We start from the raw sequence: 16,768 nt of genomic DNA, 5'->3' as shown, positions 1-16,768 counted from the left end.
TCAGATCATGCCGAGCACCGCCGGCTCACGCAAACCCGACCAATTCAATATTAAAATCAAATTCGGTCCTGTGGCCCGTTTTTCTATTTCGTATTTTTGATCTGTGCCTAAAATTGAAATATGAAAAACCAGACGTTTTTCTGTTTTTTGTGTTACCAACTGCATTTATTCTATCGCAGGTTTTCTCCGATATTGCGTTTCTTTTGGTAATGTTTAAATTTCTTTGCTGTATAGTTCATGAATGTGTTTATTTGCCTCTTCCACTAATATCTCTAACTCCAACTCGTTCAATTTCATTTTGCGCTTGTGACTTGTGACTGTCCATCCAGACTCTCCATGGCGCAAACGTAAGACACGCAACACCTCATTTAAATACTGCAGTTTGCACCTGTTATCAATTGCGCACGCAATCTTAGTTGATCACCCGCAGACCACGCAACAACAGCACGCGCAAACTTTTTCAGTGCACACGCAATTTAGTACTCTTTATTTAGGATCTTAGTAAATCGGGCCCTAAGTCTATAACTGGATAATAGTGAATATTTCATAAAAAGAGGTGCATTTGATCATTTTACTCAACTAACTGTTACATAAAAGTACTTAAAATATGGAAATGTATTTGTCAAAAATGAAACCAAAAAGAAAGAAAAAATGGGTAACAATAAGGACCCCCTTGCTGCCACCATGCAGGTGATAAATCCTATTCCTCTTTGACATTGCTGGGAGAAGAGGCAGTTAACATTTTCAGCATATATGTTTCTTCTCCCGCTCTGATCAAACGTGGGCGTCCAGTTCCAGAAAGACTGCAAGTCTCAGAGTCACAGATGTTTTCTGTTTGCATTAAGCATGTTGTTGGGGCCCTCAGGAGCTTTTGGCATAATAAACGATGCAGAAATGACAGGCGCCCTGCCAGGATGTGATCAAAATTCAGCTTTGCTTCTGAGAAAAAAACAAAAAAGAGCATGGCCTTGTAGTTCTGGAAATCAATGACGTTTGGCCTTTAACCAAACCCCAGAGTAATCACAATGTAACCCTGTTTCCAAATAGTGGTTAGATAAGAGGGAGTTTACAGGTGACACCAACAGATCATCAGTTTCAACACCGTAGGTGAGAACGAGATCCAGGGTATGATTAAAACAGTGCGTTGGTTTGTCCACTTTTTGTGAGATACCCATCAATCCTAGAAGAGAATTGAAAGCTAATTTAAGATTATCGCTTTCAACATCCATATGAATATTAAAGTCACCCACTATGATGAATTTATCTGTACTGATCAATAAACCAAACAGGAAATCTGAAAATTCAGACAGAAACTCTAGATGAGCACCAGCAACGGGCCGGTACACTACCACTAACAAAACTGGGTTCTCTGATTTCCAGCTCGGGAGTTTCAGACTAAGCGTGAGGCTTTCAAATGTATTATAATTGCATTTAGGTTCAGATTTTGTTTGAAGACTGGAGTTATAAATTGCTGCGAGCTTCTTTCACTCAGCGTGAAAGAAGCCATTACTCCTAAAGAAACGTAAAAAGGCCAGATTACAGTTTGCAAAAAGAAACCAAGACAAAGACCTTAACTTCTGGAGACATGTCCTGTTGTCTGATGGAACTAAAATGGAGCTGTTTGGCCACAATGACCAACATTACATTTGGAGGAAAAAGGGGGAAGATTGTAAACCTGAGAACACCATACCAACAGTGAAGCATAGAAGTGGCAGTATTATGTTGTGGGGCTGTTTTTCTCCAGCAGGAACTGGAGCTCAGACAACATCTCAAGACATCACCCAGGAACCTAAAACTTGGGTGCAAATGGGTCTTCCAAATGGACAATGACCCTCCCAAAATACTTAAAGGGGACCTATTATGAAAAACAAGTTTTTTCTCTTTAACATACGTATATAAAGTTGTCTCCCCTCAGCCTGCCAACTCAGAGAAGGAGGAAAGCAACCAAATTCTGCAGTGTCTGTACAGCCGCCCGGATGATCCTTCCAGTATGACGTGGCTTCTACGAGCCGTTCAGATTCTGCTCCTGTCGTTACGTGGCGACAGGAGCGATTTACATAGGTCTATGTGTGAAACCACGCCCACAACTAACTCCGCCGGAACAAGAACTCCGCCATTTTTTTATAGCGGTGTATCGTGTGTGCTAACCACTTTACCTCAGGCTGTTTCAACAATGAGGGACAGTAAAAATTAGGTTTTGCATCGACACTTACCCACTCGTGAACAAGACCCCGAGATACTTGAACTCCTCCACCTGAGGCAGGACTTCTCCGCCCACCCGGAGAAGGCACGCCACCCTTTCCCGATGGAGAACCATGGCCTCGGTTTTGGAGGTGCTGATTCTCATCCCTGCCGCGTCGCACTCGGCCGCAAACCGCCCCAGCACATGCTGAAGGTCCCGGTCTGATGAAGCCAACAGGACAACATCATCTGCAAAAAGCAGCGATGAAATCCTGAGGTTCCCAAACCGGATCCCCTCCGGCCCCTGGCTGCGCCTAGAAATCCTGTCCATAAAAATTATGAACAGGACCGGTGACAAAGGGCAGCCCTGCCGGAGTCCAACATGCACCGGGAACAAGTCTGACTTACTGCCGGCAATGAAAACCAGACTCCTGCTCCGATCATATAGAGACCAGACAGCCCTTAATAGAGGGCCCCGGACTTCAGACTCACTGAGAACCCCCCACAGAATGGCACGAGGGACACGGTCAAATGCCTTCTCCAGATCCACAAAACACATGTAGACTGGTTGGGCAAATTCCCATGAACCCTCGAGCACCCTGCGGAGGGTATAGAGCTGGTCCAGTGTTCCACGACCGGGACGAAAACCGCATTGTTCCTCCTGAATCCGAGGTTCAACTATCGGCCGTATTCTCCTCTCCAGTACCTTGGCGTAGACTTTCCCGGGGAGGCTGAGAAGTGTGATCCCCCTATAGTTGGAACACACTCTCCGGTCCCCCTTTTTAAACAGAGGGACCACCACCCCGGTTTGCCACTCCAGCGGTACTGTCCCCTTCCTCCATGCAATGTCGCAGAGGCGTGTCAACCAAGACAGCCCTACGACATCCAGAGACTTGAGATTCTCAGGGTGAATCTCATCCACCCCCAGTGCCACTGAGGAGCTTATGAACCACCTCAGTGACCTCGGCTTGGGTGATGGATGAGCACACCCCAGAGTCCCCACTCTCTGCTTCCAAATTTTTTACTGAAGCATTTTGTCTTAGTTGTTCATGTTCCATGTTGACATAATGTAATATTTCACATTCATCTGAGGCTGTATCAACCTAATTTCATGACTTTGTAAGAACCATATTATAGCCTATATACTTTTTTTTCTTTTTTTAATGGCGTGACTGTACATGTTAGGCTGTTAGACCAAAGGTGTAATAACTGGTGATCTTCCCAGGGTGCGCCTCTCCTGCCCAGTACCAGCCGGGACAGGTTCCAGCACCCAGCAGGATTAGAGATGTTTATTTAGCTTCTCTTGATCTACTTGTGGGAAGCAAGTCAAAATCTGGTCATGGTTGCTATCATGCTTATGTGGCATATTTCAAAACACTTAAACGGAGCATATCGAAATGGCAGAAAAAGTAGCCCCAGATAAATAATCCTGTGAAGTACAAGCCTTTCTGAAATGTTGTGAACTACAACAGTAAAAATGGAAACTTATTCAGACGTCTATTTCAGTGTGATCTTGACCACAGGCTGATAATTACACTTTGATTCCTCAATTTACTCAATTGTGTCTTCATTGGAAGAATGCTTGTCAAATGTAGTAGATGACCTGAAAGTGAACTTGTGATCAATCTGAGTTATCTCTCCTCCGATACTGACATGCACAAACTGTCAGGAATAATCTAGACTTTAGGCTCAGCTCTCTCTTGATCACAACAGTCAGTACAGAGTCTGCATTATTCCAGATGCTGCACCAATCTGGCTGGCCACCTCCCGCTCCGCTCGAGGAAAACCCCTGGCCTAGAGACAACTTCTGCTGTCATAGATGAAATATAAATAACATTGAAAAATTGAAATTGAAAAATTGAAACTTGTAACAAGACCTCACTCCCAACCCCCCTGGAGCATCCCACCTTTTCCTGATTGAGAAGTCCAAATCCCACCTGAGTTTAAAGTGATTTACCTTTTTATTGTTGCAATGAACCGAGCTAAACGGAGAGAACAGGAATGAATACAACACAAGGACAAAAGCCTAATACCAACTGTCATTTATTAACACACGTGAGGATAAAATAATTCAAAAATGTTAAAACAGGCATCACAATGCCTAGCAACTGTTGCCTGATTGAATGGTTGACAATGACAAATATAAAAAATGGAGACAAAAGAGACCTTAGTATCCATAATCCCTCGCATTTAGCATTGTGTTTTGTAAGCCACTGCCTTACTTAAAAAAATAAAAAAATCTATGAGGAAAACAAGAATATTCACAGACTTAATCACATTTTCAAAACAAGCTAGTTTCCTTTACCTAAAAATGGACTCTTAGAATGGCATCCTTCCCATTTATAAAATTCATTAAAAAAAAACAAACAAAAAAAAAGTGACATAAAAATCAACCAAAAAAGGTCAAGAGGTGGTTATCTCCTTTTCTGTGAAAACCTGCTCTGAATATTTGGGTTGTTATCGTTTCAGTAGGCTGCTTCAGCTACACCATCTGAAAATCTGGACACAAAAACGTCACTGTGCATAGCTAAGGATCAAAATGACGATGATAAAACATGCACTTACAACTGTGAACCAGATGACTGCATCACTTATGAATAACTGCCAGAAATTCTTCATTTAAAAAATGTTAAAACATGTTATCACATATCTTTACATATAGGAGCATCTTAAAGGAGGGGGGAAAGAAATCATCATAAGTTTGTTATATTGTTGCGGTCCAGAACATCAGGGGCTAATGTCACACAAACACATGTAATAACCCTCCTGGATCAAACACACCTGAGGATCCTCAGCTGCACGGGATTTCACACGTCTTGTTCCTACACACAAGATTCCAGGCCTGTCCTATAAGTCATTCCTTTCAATTATCTTAAGTAACAGGATATTGCAACGTCGGATGAACGAGACTGTGAATGAAGACACGCTACCAAACTCACACACAGCAAAAAGACAAAAAGCAGAAACAGCCGAGGCTCATGAGCTGCTGGCGTGTGCTCCCGTGTCGTCCTCTTTCTTCTGCCGTTTCTTTGCTCGGATTTCATTCATAGCCTCTTCTATGGAGCGAGTGTCCCTTTTGTTTGCCACCGGCACTGAGGACAGCGAATGATCAATGATCAGCATGACTGAAGAGTGGAAATACGAGTAAAAGTGGTTGAGGATCTCTCTGACACACACATACACACTTACCACAGCCGTAAGCGCTGTTAGCCTCCAGTGTGTGTGCGGCATCTTTTGCAGCCGAGGTGCCGATCAGGTGACTGTACTTGTCTCTGTAGTTGGAGTTGGGACAGACCGGCGTCTTCTCTGTCTGACTAGACGCTGCTGCTGCTTCCAGCGCAGCTTGTTCCTGCAGAGACGAGAAAGAAGGAGGTCAGAAGATATTACAAGTCAGCAGCGGAGAACCTTCAGGGCCTTCTACACCTTCAGAGAAGGCCTAAAAAAAAAAAAAGAAATAATAATAATAATAATAATAGATGTAATAATGATAATAATAATAAAGTATTACATAATTTTTTTTTTAAATTTCCATCTCATTTAATACAATATATTTAACAGATTTTCTCATCTATGTTCTAAAATTAAGTTTACTGTCAAGTTATATTATTATATCATATTATTATATCATAGTTATATCATATTGTACATTTCCGTTTATACATTTTATCTCTTATATATTTGCTTTTATATATTTGTATTGTATTGCACCAATCACAGGGATTAAAGCAAAAAAAAATCCCAGGACGGAAAGTTTTCAGACACGCACCGTACGGCGCGCGTCGCCGCGTAACCTACGCCAAGGCCTACGGCGTAGGTTACGCGTCGATTTGACGCAAAACCATAATTCAGGCTTCACAGCGCGACTCCACTGTCCGCCGGCGCGCGCCCGGCTCGTCGCCACGCCGACTCCGTGCTCATATATATTTAATACATTTATAAAACCCATATATTTATAAAGCCCCACCTGGCCGAGCCCTAACAGTGAGGCCATGGTAGATTTAGGTTACACACGGACACGCGGCACTGTTGACTTTTTTTCCCTGCCGGCTCTGCTCATTCGCAACGTGACCAGATCGTAGAGCCGTAGGCTCTGCGTCGCTTTAACGCAGAACCATAATTCAGGCTTCACTCACTGCCGCAACGTGTTGCCTCCAGTCATTTCAATGAGAAGCACACGCAAACACTGCATTGCATATTCAGCGCCGCACAGAGGCTCCCAAATGGAAATGATTTTTGATTTCTGAATGAATGGATAGATACGTCGCTTATTTTTTGCATATTATGTTTTTCTTTTCTGGCCTGGCGCATCGCGTTTTCGAGTCCGTTGTTTGGGGATTTTTTTTTTTTTTTCCCTGTTCCGCGGAAATTTTTTGCTGAGACCAAAATCCGCGGAAGATTCTGATGCCTGGTTATTAGGTGTCAGGTTACGTGCATCTAAAACCAGAGGAGAACTTTACTGTGTGTGCACAGCCAACAGCTGATTGACTGCAGTGGGCGCCGTTCGACAAGTCACCGCGGCGCTACAGACACCCCGGTGTTCATATTTTTTGTCGGATTTGCGCTGATCTCATAAAAAAATTATCCCCAAAAAATCCCCAGGACGGAAATCCGTACCCAGTACGGAGAACTTTAATCCCTGCAATCACCACAACAAATTCCTTGTGTGCGTTTAACAAACTTGGCAATAAAACCCTTTTCTGATTCTGAAGTTCATGTCCTGAAAACCTGTTATCCAATTAGAATGGTCTGTCTCTATTAAGGCCCGGTTAGCTGCTCATTCATTGGTTAGGACTTCACCAATCCCGGGGAAGGCCCAGCTGTGTGTGTTGGTGTGGAGAGTGACGGGAAAATCCACCAATCACGGTTTGATTTCAAGTGGGTGGGAATAAAACAAAAGGTCGTAGGCCTTCATGAAGTCCCAACATCAAATCTCTGCAGAGTGGTGAGAGACGGTGGAGAGACGGAGTTAGATGGCGGAAGATGAGAGTGACGCATGGAGAGGCATTTGCACTTCATTGCAACTTTAAAAAATAGTCTTTGTATTAACAGCTTTGTGTAACTTTTGAAATTGTATTGTAGATTGATGATGCGGATGAATGTATTTGTCATTCACAGAATCAAAAATCATTCACATGTGTGAATGATTTCTAATGCGCCTTGACTTCATAGCGCTGTCCACGGTGATGACATGATGACGGTGTCTGTGTCTGCAGTGTCACGGGGCGACATTCTGGGTGACCTCATTTTATATTTCCAGATTTCGGCTTTAGAGTATGTTTATTTAATTTCAACTATGTAGCCTAAATGGTCTCCAGTTTTGCGAAGTTAATGTTGAGAATGTTTGTTGTTGCGGAGAATGTTATTGACGTCTGTTTGCTTACATTCTTGTTATCGTTAATTAAATTTGCATTTGTTAAACCCTTTCAATTCATTGTACTGTTGCTTTTTTCCGCGATGATTTCTTTTCTCTGTTATGAGGTGAAGGCCCAGCGGTAGTGCTCACAGTTCGCCACTGGAAGTCAGAAGACTTCTACTTAAAACTGTAAATTGATGATGATCACTTGGTTTTATATAGCGCCCTTCAAGACACCCAGAGCTTTACAGAAATCATTATTCATTCATACACATCCTCCCCGGTGGTGGTAGCTACGTTTGTAGCCACAGCTGCCCTGCAGACTGAAGGAAGCATGGCTGCCATATCGCACCAAACGGCCCCTCCGACCACCACCAAACATTCATACACATTCACACGGAGCAAGGTGGGTAAGGTGTCTTGCCCAAGGACACTACGACAGCAAACTGGGACAGAGCGGGATTTGAACTTTGATAAGTAACTAAAGACAAAACATATCCAGACTTTAAAGCATTTTGAACAGGTGACAGAAAGGAGAATACACTGTAACAATAGAGGGCATGGCTTGTTAAGTATATTAATATTAGCTGATACAGTGTTAGAAAGTTTAAATCCATATTTATAAAACCAAGGCCAGAATCCCGTCTCACTTTTAGCCTGCGTCGCTGTTCTGCCAGCTTAGGATCCCACTCCTCTCCTTTGCGATACGCCTCCAGCTCTTCATCCGATGGAGCAAACTCCTGCCACAGCAAAAGGTGGTTAACGATCCCAATTCTTTATTGAAATCCCCACATTGCTTGCTAACCTTAATAATAAGGCTTTCTTTTAACGTTGCATGCTGCCGTAACAGGAAAGGGCTGATACCTTCTTGAACAGCATGACATAGCGGCTCTCCTCGTCCTCCCCAAAAGAAAAAGACGTCAGACCGGCCACTTCTGCGACGTCATGCCTGTGCAAACATAGGTTTATTTTAAGAACCATGGGTGTGCCAAGAAAAGGCTACTATTACTAATGACAAACAACCACTTACAAAATACTCCTCTCAATCTTCCCCATAGGATTGTATTTTTGTTTTTGCCGTGTGCTGTCTTGGATGAACTGTGATACTTCTTTCTCCATCTGAGCACGACAGTAATTAAGACAAACAGCATTAAAAGTGGATCATAAGAGCTTTGTGATAAAATGAAGCTCATTATGTATAAGATGTAACACTGAACTCTCACCTTTTTCCTGAACTCTGCTTTCTTTCTTTTCTCGTCCTCCTCCATCTTCTTAAGTCTTGCAGCTTGCTCTTTAAAGAACAGAAAGTCTTGGTATCACAACACTGAGCCTTGCAGTTTCCGCACTACTTTCCTACTTGTCTTTAACAGCTTCAGCCACATTAAAGACAAGGCTAATCAAGACTCAGACTTCCTTTAATCTGAGAAAACCACATTCCCAGATCATTTGCGACTCAGATCTCCTTATTTATTGCTGGAAGTCTCATATATTTCATTGGCATGTCTACTCTTTACACATAACGGATATGCTCATTTGAAATAAATAAATAAATAACAGCCATGTTGTGGTTTGTTCTTACAAACCATTTCTTAAAATGCACATCCACAAAACAAGAAACTACTGGTATACAGGACTGTCTCAGAAAATTAGGATATTGTGATTTTCTGTAATGCAATTAAAAAAACAAAAATGTCATACATTCTGGATTCATTACAAATAAACTGAAATATTGCAAGCCTTTTTATTATTTTAATATTGCTGAACATGGCTTACAGTTTAAGAAAACTCAAATATCCTATCTCAAAAAATTAGAATATTCTGGGAATCTTAATCTTAAACTGTAAACCATAATCAGCAATATTAAAATAATAAAAGGCTTGCAATATTTCAGTTGATTTGTAATGAATCCAGAATGTATGACATTTTTTTTTTTTTTTTTTTTTTTTTTTTAAATTGCATTACAGAAAATAAAGAACTTTATCACAATATTCTAATTTTCTGAAACAGTCCTGTACATGGAGCTTAATGGAAACGTAGCTCTCAGATTATTCAAGGGGGTTTAAAGTAACTTATAAAGATATGAATGCAGGGGATTTATGCACGTTTTATTTCAGTCTATTGAAATGTTTTGTAACTAATCAAAATGGGCAGAAACTGTGCAAGTACTTGATAAGACAGCAGTTTCTTTAAAACTAAATCTATTTGCAGGGACAAAGAGGAGGTGAAACTAGGGTCGCCACCCGTCCCTTGAAATACGGAATTGTTCCGTAATTGGGAATTAAAAGTTGCGTTCCGTATTGAACCAATACGGACACATATTATGCTCTTATTTATTTATGTCATAATATACAGGTGAAGGTCGGAAAATGTGAATATATTGCAAAACTTAATTCGTAGTAAATTCAACTTAAGGTGAAACAAATGTATTATTTCCCACTTCATGCAAAGTGAGATATTTCAAGCCTTTATTTGTTAGAATTTGGGTGATTATGGCTCACAGTTTATGAAAACCCCAAATAAAAAATCTAAAAAAATTAGAATATATTATGAAATCATTAAACAATTCAATCATCAAAATTATAACAAATAAAGGCTTAACATATCTTGCTTTGCCTGTAATGAGACTATGTAATGTACATGTATTAGTTTCACCTTTTAAGTTGAATTATTGAAATAATCTAACTTTTACACCATATTCTTCACCTGTGTATTCTACATCTGGGCTGATGTGGACATACATAGCATAGGGTTGGCTGTCTGTACAGTCATGCAAGTTCAATGCTATTAAAGCACTTTAAACTTTAAATCAAAGAGTTTTGTTTTTTTCACATGAAATAAATAAATTTCTATGCATTTTAGAAGTTTTGGGGATGTCTTTTTTTGGCGCCTGCGCTGCTGAAATCGGGGTGTCCCTTATTTTTATTTCTGAAAGGTGGCAACCCTAAGTGAAACTGAAACAAAAAGAAAACGGTATCTGCAGCAAGATGCTTTCAAAACTGAAACTAGTTTAGTAAATACCGGCCAGGAGCAGCAGTAACCACATCTGTGCTGCTGTTTACTAGTCTCCACCGGTCTGTGGTCTGCAGACTTCAGCAGATGCGGGCGGCATGTTTTTAATGACCAAACTGAAGCCGACCGTTTGATCGACAGCTCGACTGGCCAATCAGCGCCCACTTGAAAGCTCAGCCGTCCAATCAGCGGCGGCGCTGGACAAGATCTGCCTGCTGTCCTTTTAATTTTCACCTACATCTCGAGCTCGAATAACTTTCACTTCAATAGTGCAGCACCAATGTAAAATGACACTTTAGTTACATGATATGTCATGTACCTCGTGCCTTTCGTCGGCTTTCCTGGTCGCCGACTGTAGGAGGTTTCTCCATGGAGTTAAGGATTGAACCCAGAAGGTCCGCCATCTCGAAGACTTGATCGTGCTGCCTGCAGCCTGCGCATGCGCGGGGGAATAGATTCTTCCTCGCTGATGTGAGAAGTTGCATTTATAAACTCTATCGCCACCCAGAGGCCCCAGAGGTGCAGTACCACCAAACATTTAAGAGAGGCAAGGAGAAATCATTGATTTTTAATTGTGAAAGTTTCTTCTGTTTTGCTCCCACAACATGTGATAAAATATTATTTTAAGGTATTTATAAGTGAATAACGTCTTTGCTAATATGTATGAATGGAATTTGGGGAAACGTTCATTTTGGTGTTATTTATATATTTTATCAAGAAGAATAACACAATCTATTTGTACATGGATCAAAATTCCGAAATACAAATATTTACTTAGATTACACTTAAACTCACTAAATCTTTCATTTGGTGTTGTTCTCTCAGATGTAAGTCGCTTTGAAGCGTCTGCTAAATGACAGTAATAGTAGTAATATCAGATGGGATAAAAATCTTAAACTTTAATTTGATGAAATAAATACATTTGGCATAGCTGTAACGTTCATATTTGTGATCTAGATAGCATATGAATGCAGTTTTGACAACAAATATTTTTACATGCATTTCTTTGTCTATTTGTGATATAAAAGCCATATAATCTTAATGTTTGCAGTAAAGGTAAATTTAATTGTAATATCTCAATTAATATATGTTAAAAACTGGATCACATTCACCAGGGAATCCTTCCATTCATGAAAAAAGTAACCCTAAAATGCCAGATGTATCTTATTTGATGATTTTTGGAGACCCCGCTACCATCCCAAAAAACTGAAAAAAAGAATGGTAAAATTTAAAAATAAAAACGATATAATCCATAATAAACATTTATAACGATACAAAAAATATCATTTTGATAATTGTGAAACTGTTAAAGACAAATTTTGGGATGGCTTTAATAATAAAATAAACACTTCCAAGTAGGGCCCCTCACTTCTCTTCTCCTTCTCTTTCCTTTCTCAGTTATGTATTCTTAAGTATCTCATCACCATTCTCCATTGTTCTTGTAGTTGGTTGTGCCCCCTCCATCCTTTTATATTGCAGCCCCCACTCCCTTCGACCACCTCAGTGTCTGCTGTCTACATCTGTTTATACAGTCATCCCTGTACTGCACCAGTTAGCCATTGTGTCTGTGTCTCTCCTTTCTCTGTTCTTCATTCTCTCTGTCTGTTTTCTCTTTTCCTGCTCTGTCCAGTCTGGTCTTCAGCAGGAGGTCCCCCCTTATGATCCAGGCCCTGGTTTCTTCTCCCACTGGGGGAGTTTTTACCTGCCATTGTTTATGTAATAATTGCTCTGGGGTCATGTTCTGGTCTCTGGAAAGATCCTAGAGACAACTTATCTTATATACCTAATAGACGCTAAATAAATAAATTAAATTGAATCAAAGAGAAAAGTTTTTCTGTGCATCATTTTGTATCTTAGGCTTTAAACGATTAAGGATAAGAAATATATTTGGGGAATTTCTCACTTATATCTTTAGTATTTAGGGTAATAAACATTTAAACATCGTAATTATTTTTACAGGTAAATGGCAGTTGGCCACTTAACAAGAATTAAAAATAAAAAATTACTGTTGATTAATGTCACAAAAATCTTGTACAATATATATATTTGATGTACAATATATATGGAGATGGATCTGACTTTCGGACCTTCTGTGTGCATTCGATGGGGTTCACTATTTATTTATCAATTTAAGTTTTCAAGTATAGCATTCAAGTATTCAAGTATAACAACCTGACATTAAATGTACATACTGGAAATAATGTGCAATATCATTCACTGCAAACGTGCACTCGTGCAACGTGAAAATGAGATAATTCAGTGGTGGTGGAGAGAGGTAATAGATGTGCAAAGTGAAACAAATCAATGGAGGAGTTTACAAACAGAATGTCCATGCATGAGCATTAATTTAACTCAAAAGCAGGAGTATGAGGGTTTTTCTTGTCAATCTAACTTAATAAAGTCTATGTTGGTACTAGGTGGAACTAGATTGTGTTCATGTGTGGAGTTGGAGATGAGAAGGAGCTGTTGTGGTGGCATAAAGTCTTGGTCCTGATGGATTGGAGTCTCCTGCCATAAGAATGTATGAGAGAATAACTATCATACAAACATCTTCATGTATGCACTAGGGGGCATGCTGCACAAGTGCATAGCCATGTGCTCATACCTTTTTATTGTTTGGCTAACAATCCTTCCCAGCGTCACTGGGGCAGCGTGTTTTGTGCTGTGTGATTGTGATTTCACAGCATCAGCAATAACAGATGAACTACTGCCATATGCAGATGTGGGGAGAGGACTGGATGAAGAGGGGGCTGATGTGAAAACACAGACAGATCTGGACTGCTCTACAGTGTCTAAAACAAATACAATTTGAACTGTAACAGCACCTTTTTCTGAGCTTGTTTTGAAGAAGTCCTTTTTGATCAGTGGTCACTCATTTGTCCAGCCACGGGGACATATGTAAGTACAATATAAGGCAAATGTCCCTTTACATTTCTATCTCTGTAGTGGTGAGCTGTGTCGAGAGTTATGTGAGTAAAAGTGACTAAAAAAAAACTACTATTTTGTTTCCTGAAAACAATTACAATGAGATTCTATGTATAATGTAAAATCTCTAGAGACGAAGTATAATAGATGGACTGTCCTGAGTTCAGACCTCAGACTCCTGTCGTTCTGCAATGATCGCTCTGTTGTTGTGATTAGGACAGAGGACGGCGGACTCCTCCCCCATGCTTGAAATGCTTTATATATAAAGCCTGTCAGCAGCAGTGTCTGAAAGCTTATTGGTACCCAAACATGAAGGGACTGAGCTTGGTTCTCCTTGTGCTCCTCCTGATGCTCGCGACTGGAGAGGGTAACCTTCTTTTTTTATCCCATTTGATTTCTTTTTTCATACTGTGTGAGATCAAATCATGCAAATCATTGACACATCAAAATGGTCCGACTAGACTATAATCATACTGAACCTGCGTGCGTACTTCTGTAGGAGAAGGAACACTTCCACAGGACCACTGAAATCTGTCAGAATGAATAATTTGAACGTTCTTCTACAGGAGAGAGTCCAGAAATGCAGTACTGGACCTGTGGTTATAGAGGACTGTGTAGACGGGTTTGCCATGCTCAAGAATACATCGTCGGTCATCATGGTTGCCCTCGAAGATACAGGTAAACCAAAATAAAGGGAAAAAAAATGATATATGTAAAGTTTGCACCTTTCTTAGAGAGACAACACTTTATAAAGTCAGGCAAAACAAATGTACATGTTCTTAAGAAGACATCGTCTTTGTTATCTGCCTTGAAGAAGGCCTACATGGCCGAAACATGTTGGCATTTTTTCAACTTTTACTAAGCCATGATTCAATAAAGGCTTTTTATATTTTTCTATCTTCTTGAGTGCCTTGGTTTTTCTAAATTGTTTTTCAGACATGAGGAATGATTGCTGTTGGTAAGATGCACTCGAGTAAGTTGTATCTTCGATCCTTTCAGGTGCTGTGCTGTGCGGTCTTAACACCCTGCCAGAGGTGTGACGAAGCCTGCGTGATGTCCAATCATAAAACCTGACATGCTCCATGCAAGTAGCTTGGATCTCAAGCTTCTTCAACCATATGGGATCTTACAACGAGTGCTTTTGAAGTGGACTTCTAGCATTTAGACAGACCTTCTTTGCATCTTTCAGCTGTGCAAAGGCTACAAATATGTTGATGTCTGTACCTGTAACACTCTCTAGAGCGGAGCTGTAATTACCTGTCTGCACTGCTTTGTTGCCAATAAATGCATCAAAATAACTGCATTGATCTTTGGCTTGTTTGTGTTTGGTCAAAAATATTCCTTCATGGCTATAATTATACTTCTCCAAAATATAAAGCAAAATCATCATTTAATCAAATATGTTGTAAACACACTTTTGAAACACTCACTACTCCGACTGGCTTGACATCGGGGGAAATAACAGCATGGAAAGAGAGTTGGGTCGGAAATGCTTTGGGCCTACACCGTCCTGACAGGAGACAATAACGGTCAAGTGACTGACCCACATTGCTGTGATGGAGCTGAGCCTTTGTGAATGAAGTTTCAAGTCTCTTGTCTATGTTTATGTCATCACGCCATTTTGTCTGTCTGGACAACATGGTCTGGAACAGATGGACGACGTCACTCACAATACACCAGCCCCCATTGCAAAGCAAATTCATTGTCACATTGTCAAACGGCATGTGATCGTAAGGTCATATGTATTTGCTTGTGAAGTTTGGCTTTGTGGGTCTTTTTCATTATTATTATTATTCGTTTTATTTTAGGAAGAAAATTAACTGTCTGCTGCTAAAACAAGATACACAGTTTGAGGTGACAAACTGTGTTATGATGAATTACGCTCTATTGAAAACTAAGAACCGACTGATTCAGACATTTTATTATTCATTGGGGTGTGTGGAACAAATCTAGTGCGCTGAGATCTGGCTGATGACTGGGCCAGCATGAGTTACAGGCCGGGATGCTGTTTGTAAACAAGCGCCACAGCTTTGTGTCCCGCATTGTGATCTGGGCTGAATCTTTGTACTCGACAGACAGCGCTGCATGACCAAACTACAAAGAGGTACACCCACCAAAAGCTGTTTACACTGTCTGTCTTTACAAAGCTGACAGTGACGGCTTCAGCTGAGTTATTACAGAATACACAATTCATCAATCAAATAGACATTTTCATGCTAATAATTCATCATTGTAATTACTTTTAAAACAATACACTGCACTAGGAAGTACAGTTGTAAGAGAGGTTTAAAATATTTTGGATTATAGGTCCTACGTTAAATGTTGCTTAAATATAGCTCAGATTGCCTCCAAAAGGATAAGATGAACATGAAGATAAAGATAATGATGTGTAAGTCCGGCTGCAGCATCTTGATTTGGTTCATTTCACTAGGCCAGTCCAATGTATTTATTATCTTCATTTTCAACCATTATATTGTCTTGTTTTGTTTTTTTAATTTAATTCAATTCAATTAAATTTTATTTATATGGCATCTATTACAACAGAAGTTGTCCCCAGGCGCTTTCCAGAGATTTTAGGCCCTTGTCTTGTAACGTCACCCATATTCTCCCAGGCCTGAGGTCATTGACAAGGTACGGACCTGAAATCACAGTACAGATTAGATTGAAGCATTGAATTGATGTGCCTTTGTTTCATGTATTTCTTTCTGGTCTGTCAGAAGTAACCCTTTGTCAGCTGCATATTTTCTCAAGACCAATGTCTAAGAGCAGTTCATCGACTCAGTGTTTTTCTTTTGCACTTCCATAGTAAAAATAAACAATAGCTGATTAACTTACTTTTTCAGCTTTAAAGTGAATTCATTGTGCTAAATAAGAGATATGTCAATACAGCTTTTATTGCAGTTATTCATTATGTCAGTTTTCAACTGTCTTTAACTGAGACATGTACATATCTGAGCATATTTCATGAGTAATAACTGCAAAAATCCTTATACCATAGATAACTTTAATTTGCAGCTTAAGCTACACAGCTCTTCCAACATACAGGTCCTGAAGTTGACAGACCTTTTGACAGACCTTTTATAATTTTGCCTTGATAGTAAAATCCCGTCCTCATTGCAGCTGTCTATGTCCAACTGTGAGCTTACGCTAATGACGCACAGATGGAGCTATGCAATAGCACCGGCTCGCTACAAAACAAACACCCAGAAGCGTTGTATGACTTCAACCATATGAACCTGTAGAACAATTTCCTCAAGTTCCATCAGCATGTTGACATTGCCACATGGGGGGAAACTCCCT

General features: G+C 40.2%; 2 protein-coding genes across 2 annotated transcripts; one reads left to right on the top strand and one right to left on the bottom strand.

The window, feature by feature from the left end:
* Positions 1-4,389: 4,389 nt before the first annotated feature.
* spag7 (sperm associated antigen 7) lies at positions 4,390-10,980 on the bottom strand. The gene is made up of 7 exons (XM_061740830.1): positions 10,863-10,980; positions 8,758-8,825; positions 8,565-8,653; positions 8,399-8,483; positions 8,185-8,274; positions 5,371-5,530; positions 4,390-5,273 (listed from the first exon to the last, which is right to left on the bottom strand). Exons 1-7 carry the CDS (start codon positions 10,945-10,947, stop codon positions 5,158-5,160), a joined length of 693 nt encoding a protein of 230 aa, XP_061596814.1. The 5' UTR covers positions 10,948-10,980; the 3' UTR covers positions 4,390-5,157.
* Positions 10,981-13,272: 2,292 nt separating this feature from the next.
* On the top strand, positions 13,273-14,749 carry defbl2 (defensin, beta-like 2). Its single transcript, XM_061740829.1, has 4 exons — positions 13,273-13,441; positions 13,685-13,835; positions 14,035-14,146; positions 14,468-14,749. Exons 2-4 carry the CDS (start codon positions 13,778-13,780, stop codon positions 14,487-14,489), a joined length of 192 nt encoding a protein of 63 aa, XP_061596813.1. The 5' UTR covers positions 13,273-13,441; positions 13,685-13,777; the 3' UTR covers positions 14,490-14,749.
* The last annotated feature ends 2,019 nt before the right edge of the window (positions 14,750-16,768 follow it).

The sequence above is a fragment of the Cololabis saira genome, chromosome 14 (genome assembly GCF_033807715.1).
Source record: "Cololabis saira isolate AMF1-May2022 chromosome 14, fColSai1.1, whole genome shotgun sequence".
In the NCBI taxonomy this organism is placed as follows: Eukaryota; Metazoa; Chordata; class Actinopteri; order Beloniformes; family Belonidae; genus Cololabis; species Cololabis saira.
The sequence above is the reverse complement of the archived record's forward strand: the minus strand, read 5'-3'. Positions and strand labels throughout refer to the sequence as shown.

Bases quoted from the DNA above. Each gene is read 5' to 3' on its own strand.
- spag7 (XM_061740830.1), bottom strand. From the start codon at position 10,947: ATGGCGGACCTTCTGGGTTCAATCCTTAACTCCATGGAGAAACCTCCT. The intron at 8,826-10,862 runs GTACATGACATA...TGTTCTTTAAAG, and splicing joins AAGCCGACGAAAGGCACGAG to AGCAAGCTGCAAGACTTAAG. The intron at 8,654-8,757 runs GTGAGAGTTCAG...TGTCGTGCTCAG, and splicing joins AAGCAGAGTTCAGGAAAAAG to ATGGAGAAAGAAGTATCACA.
- defbl2 (XM_061740829.1), top strand. From the start codon at position 13,778: ATGAAGGGACTGAGCTTGGTTCTCCTTGTGCTCCTCCTGATGCTCGCG. The intron at 13,836-14,034 runs GTAACCTTCTTT...GTTCTTCTACAG, and splicing joins GATGCTCGCGACTGGAGAGG to GAGAGAGTCCAGAAATGCAG. The intron at 14,147-14,467 runs GTAAACCAAAAT...CGATCCTTTCAG, and splicing joins GGTTGCCCTCGAAGATACAG to GTGCTGTGCTGTGCGGTCTT.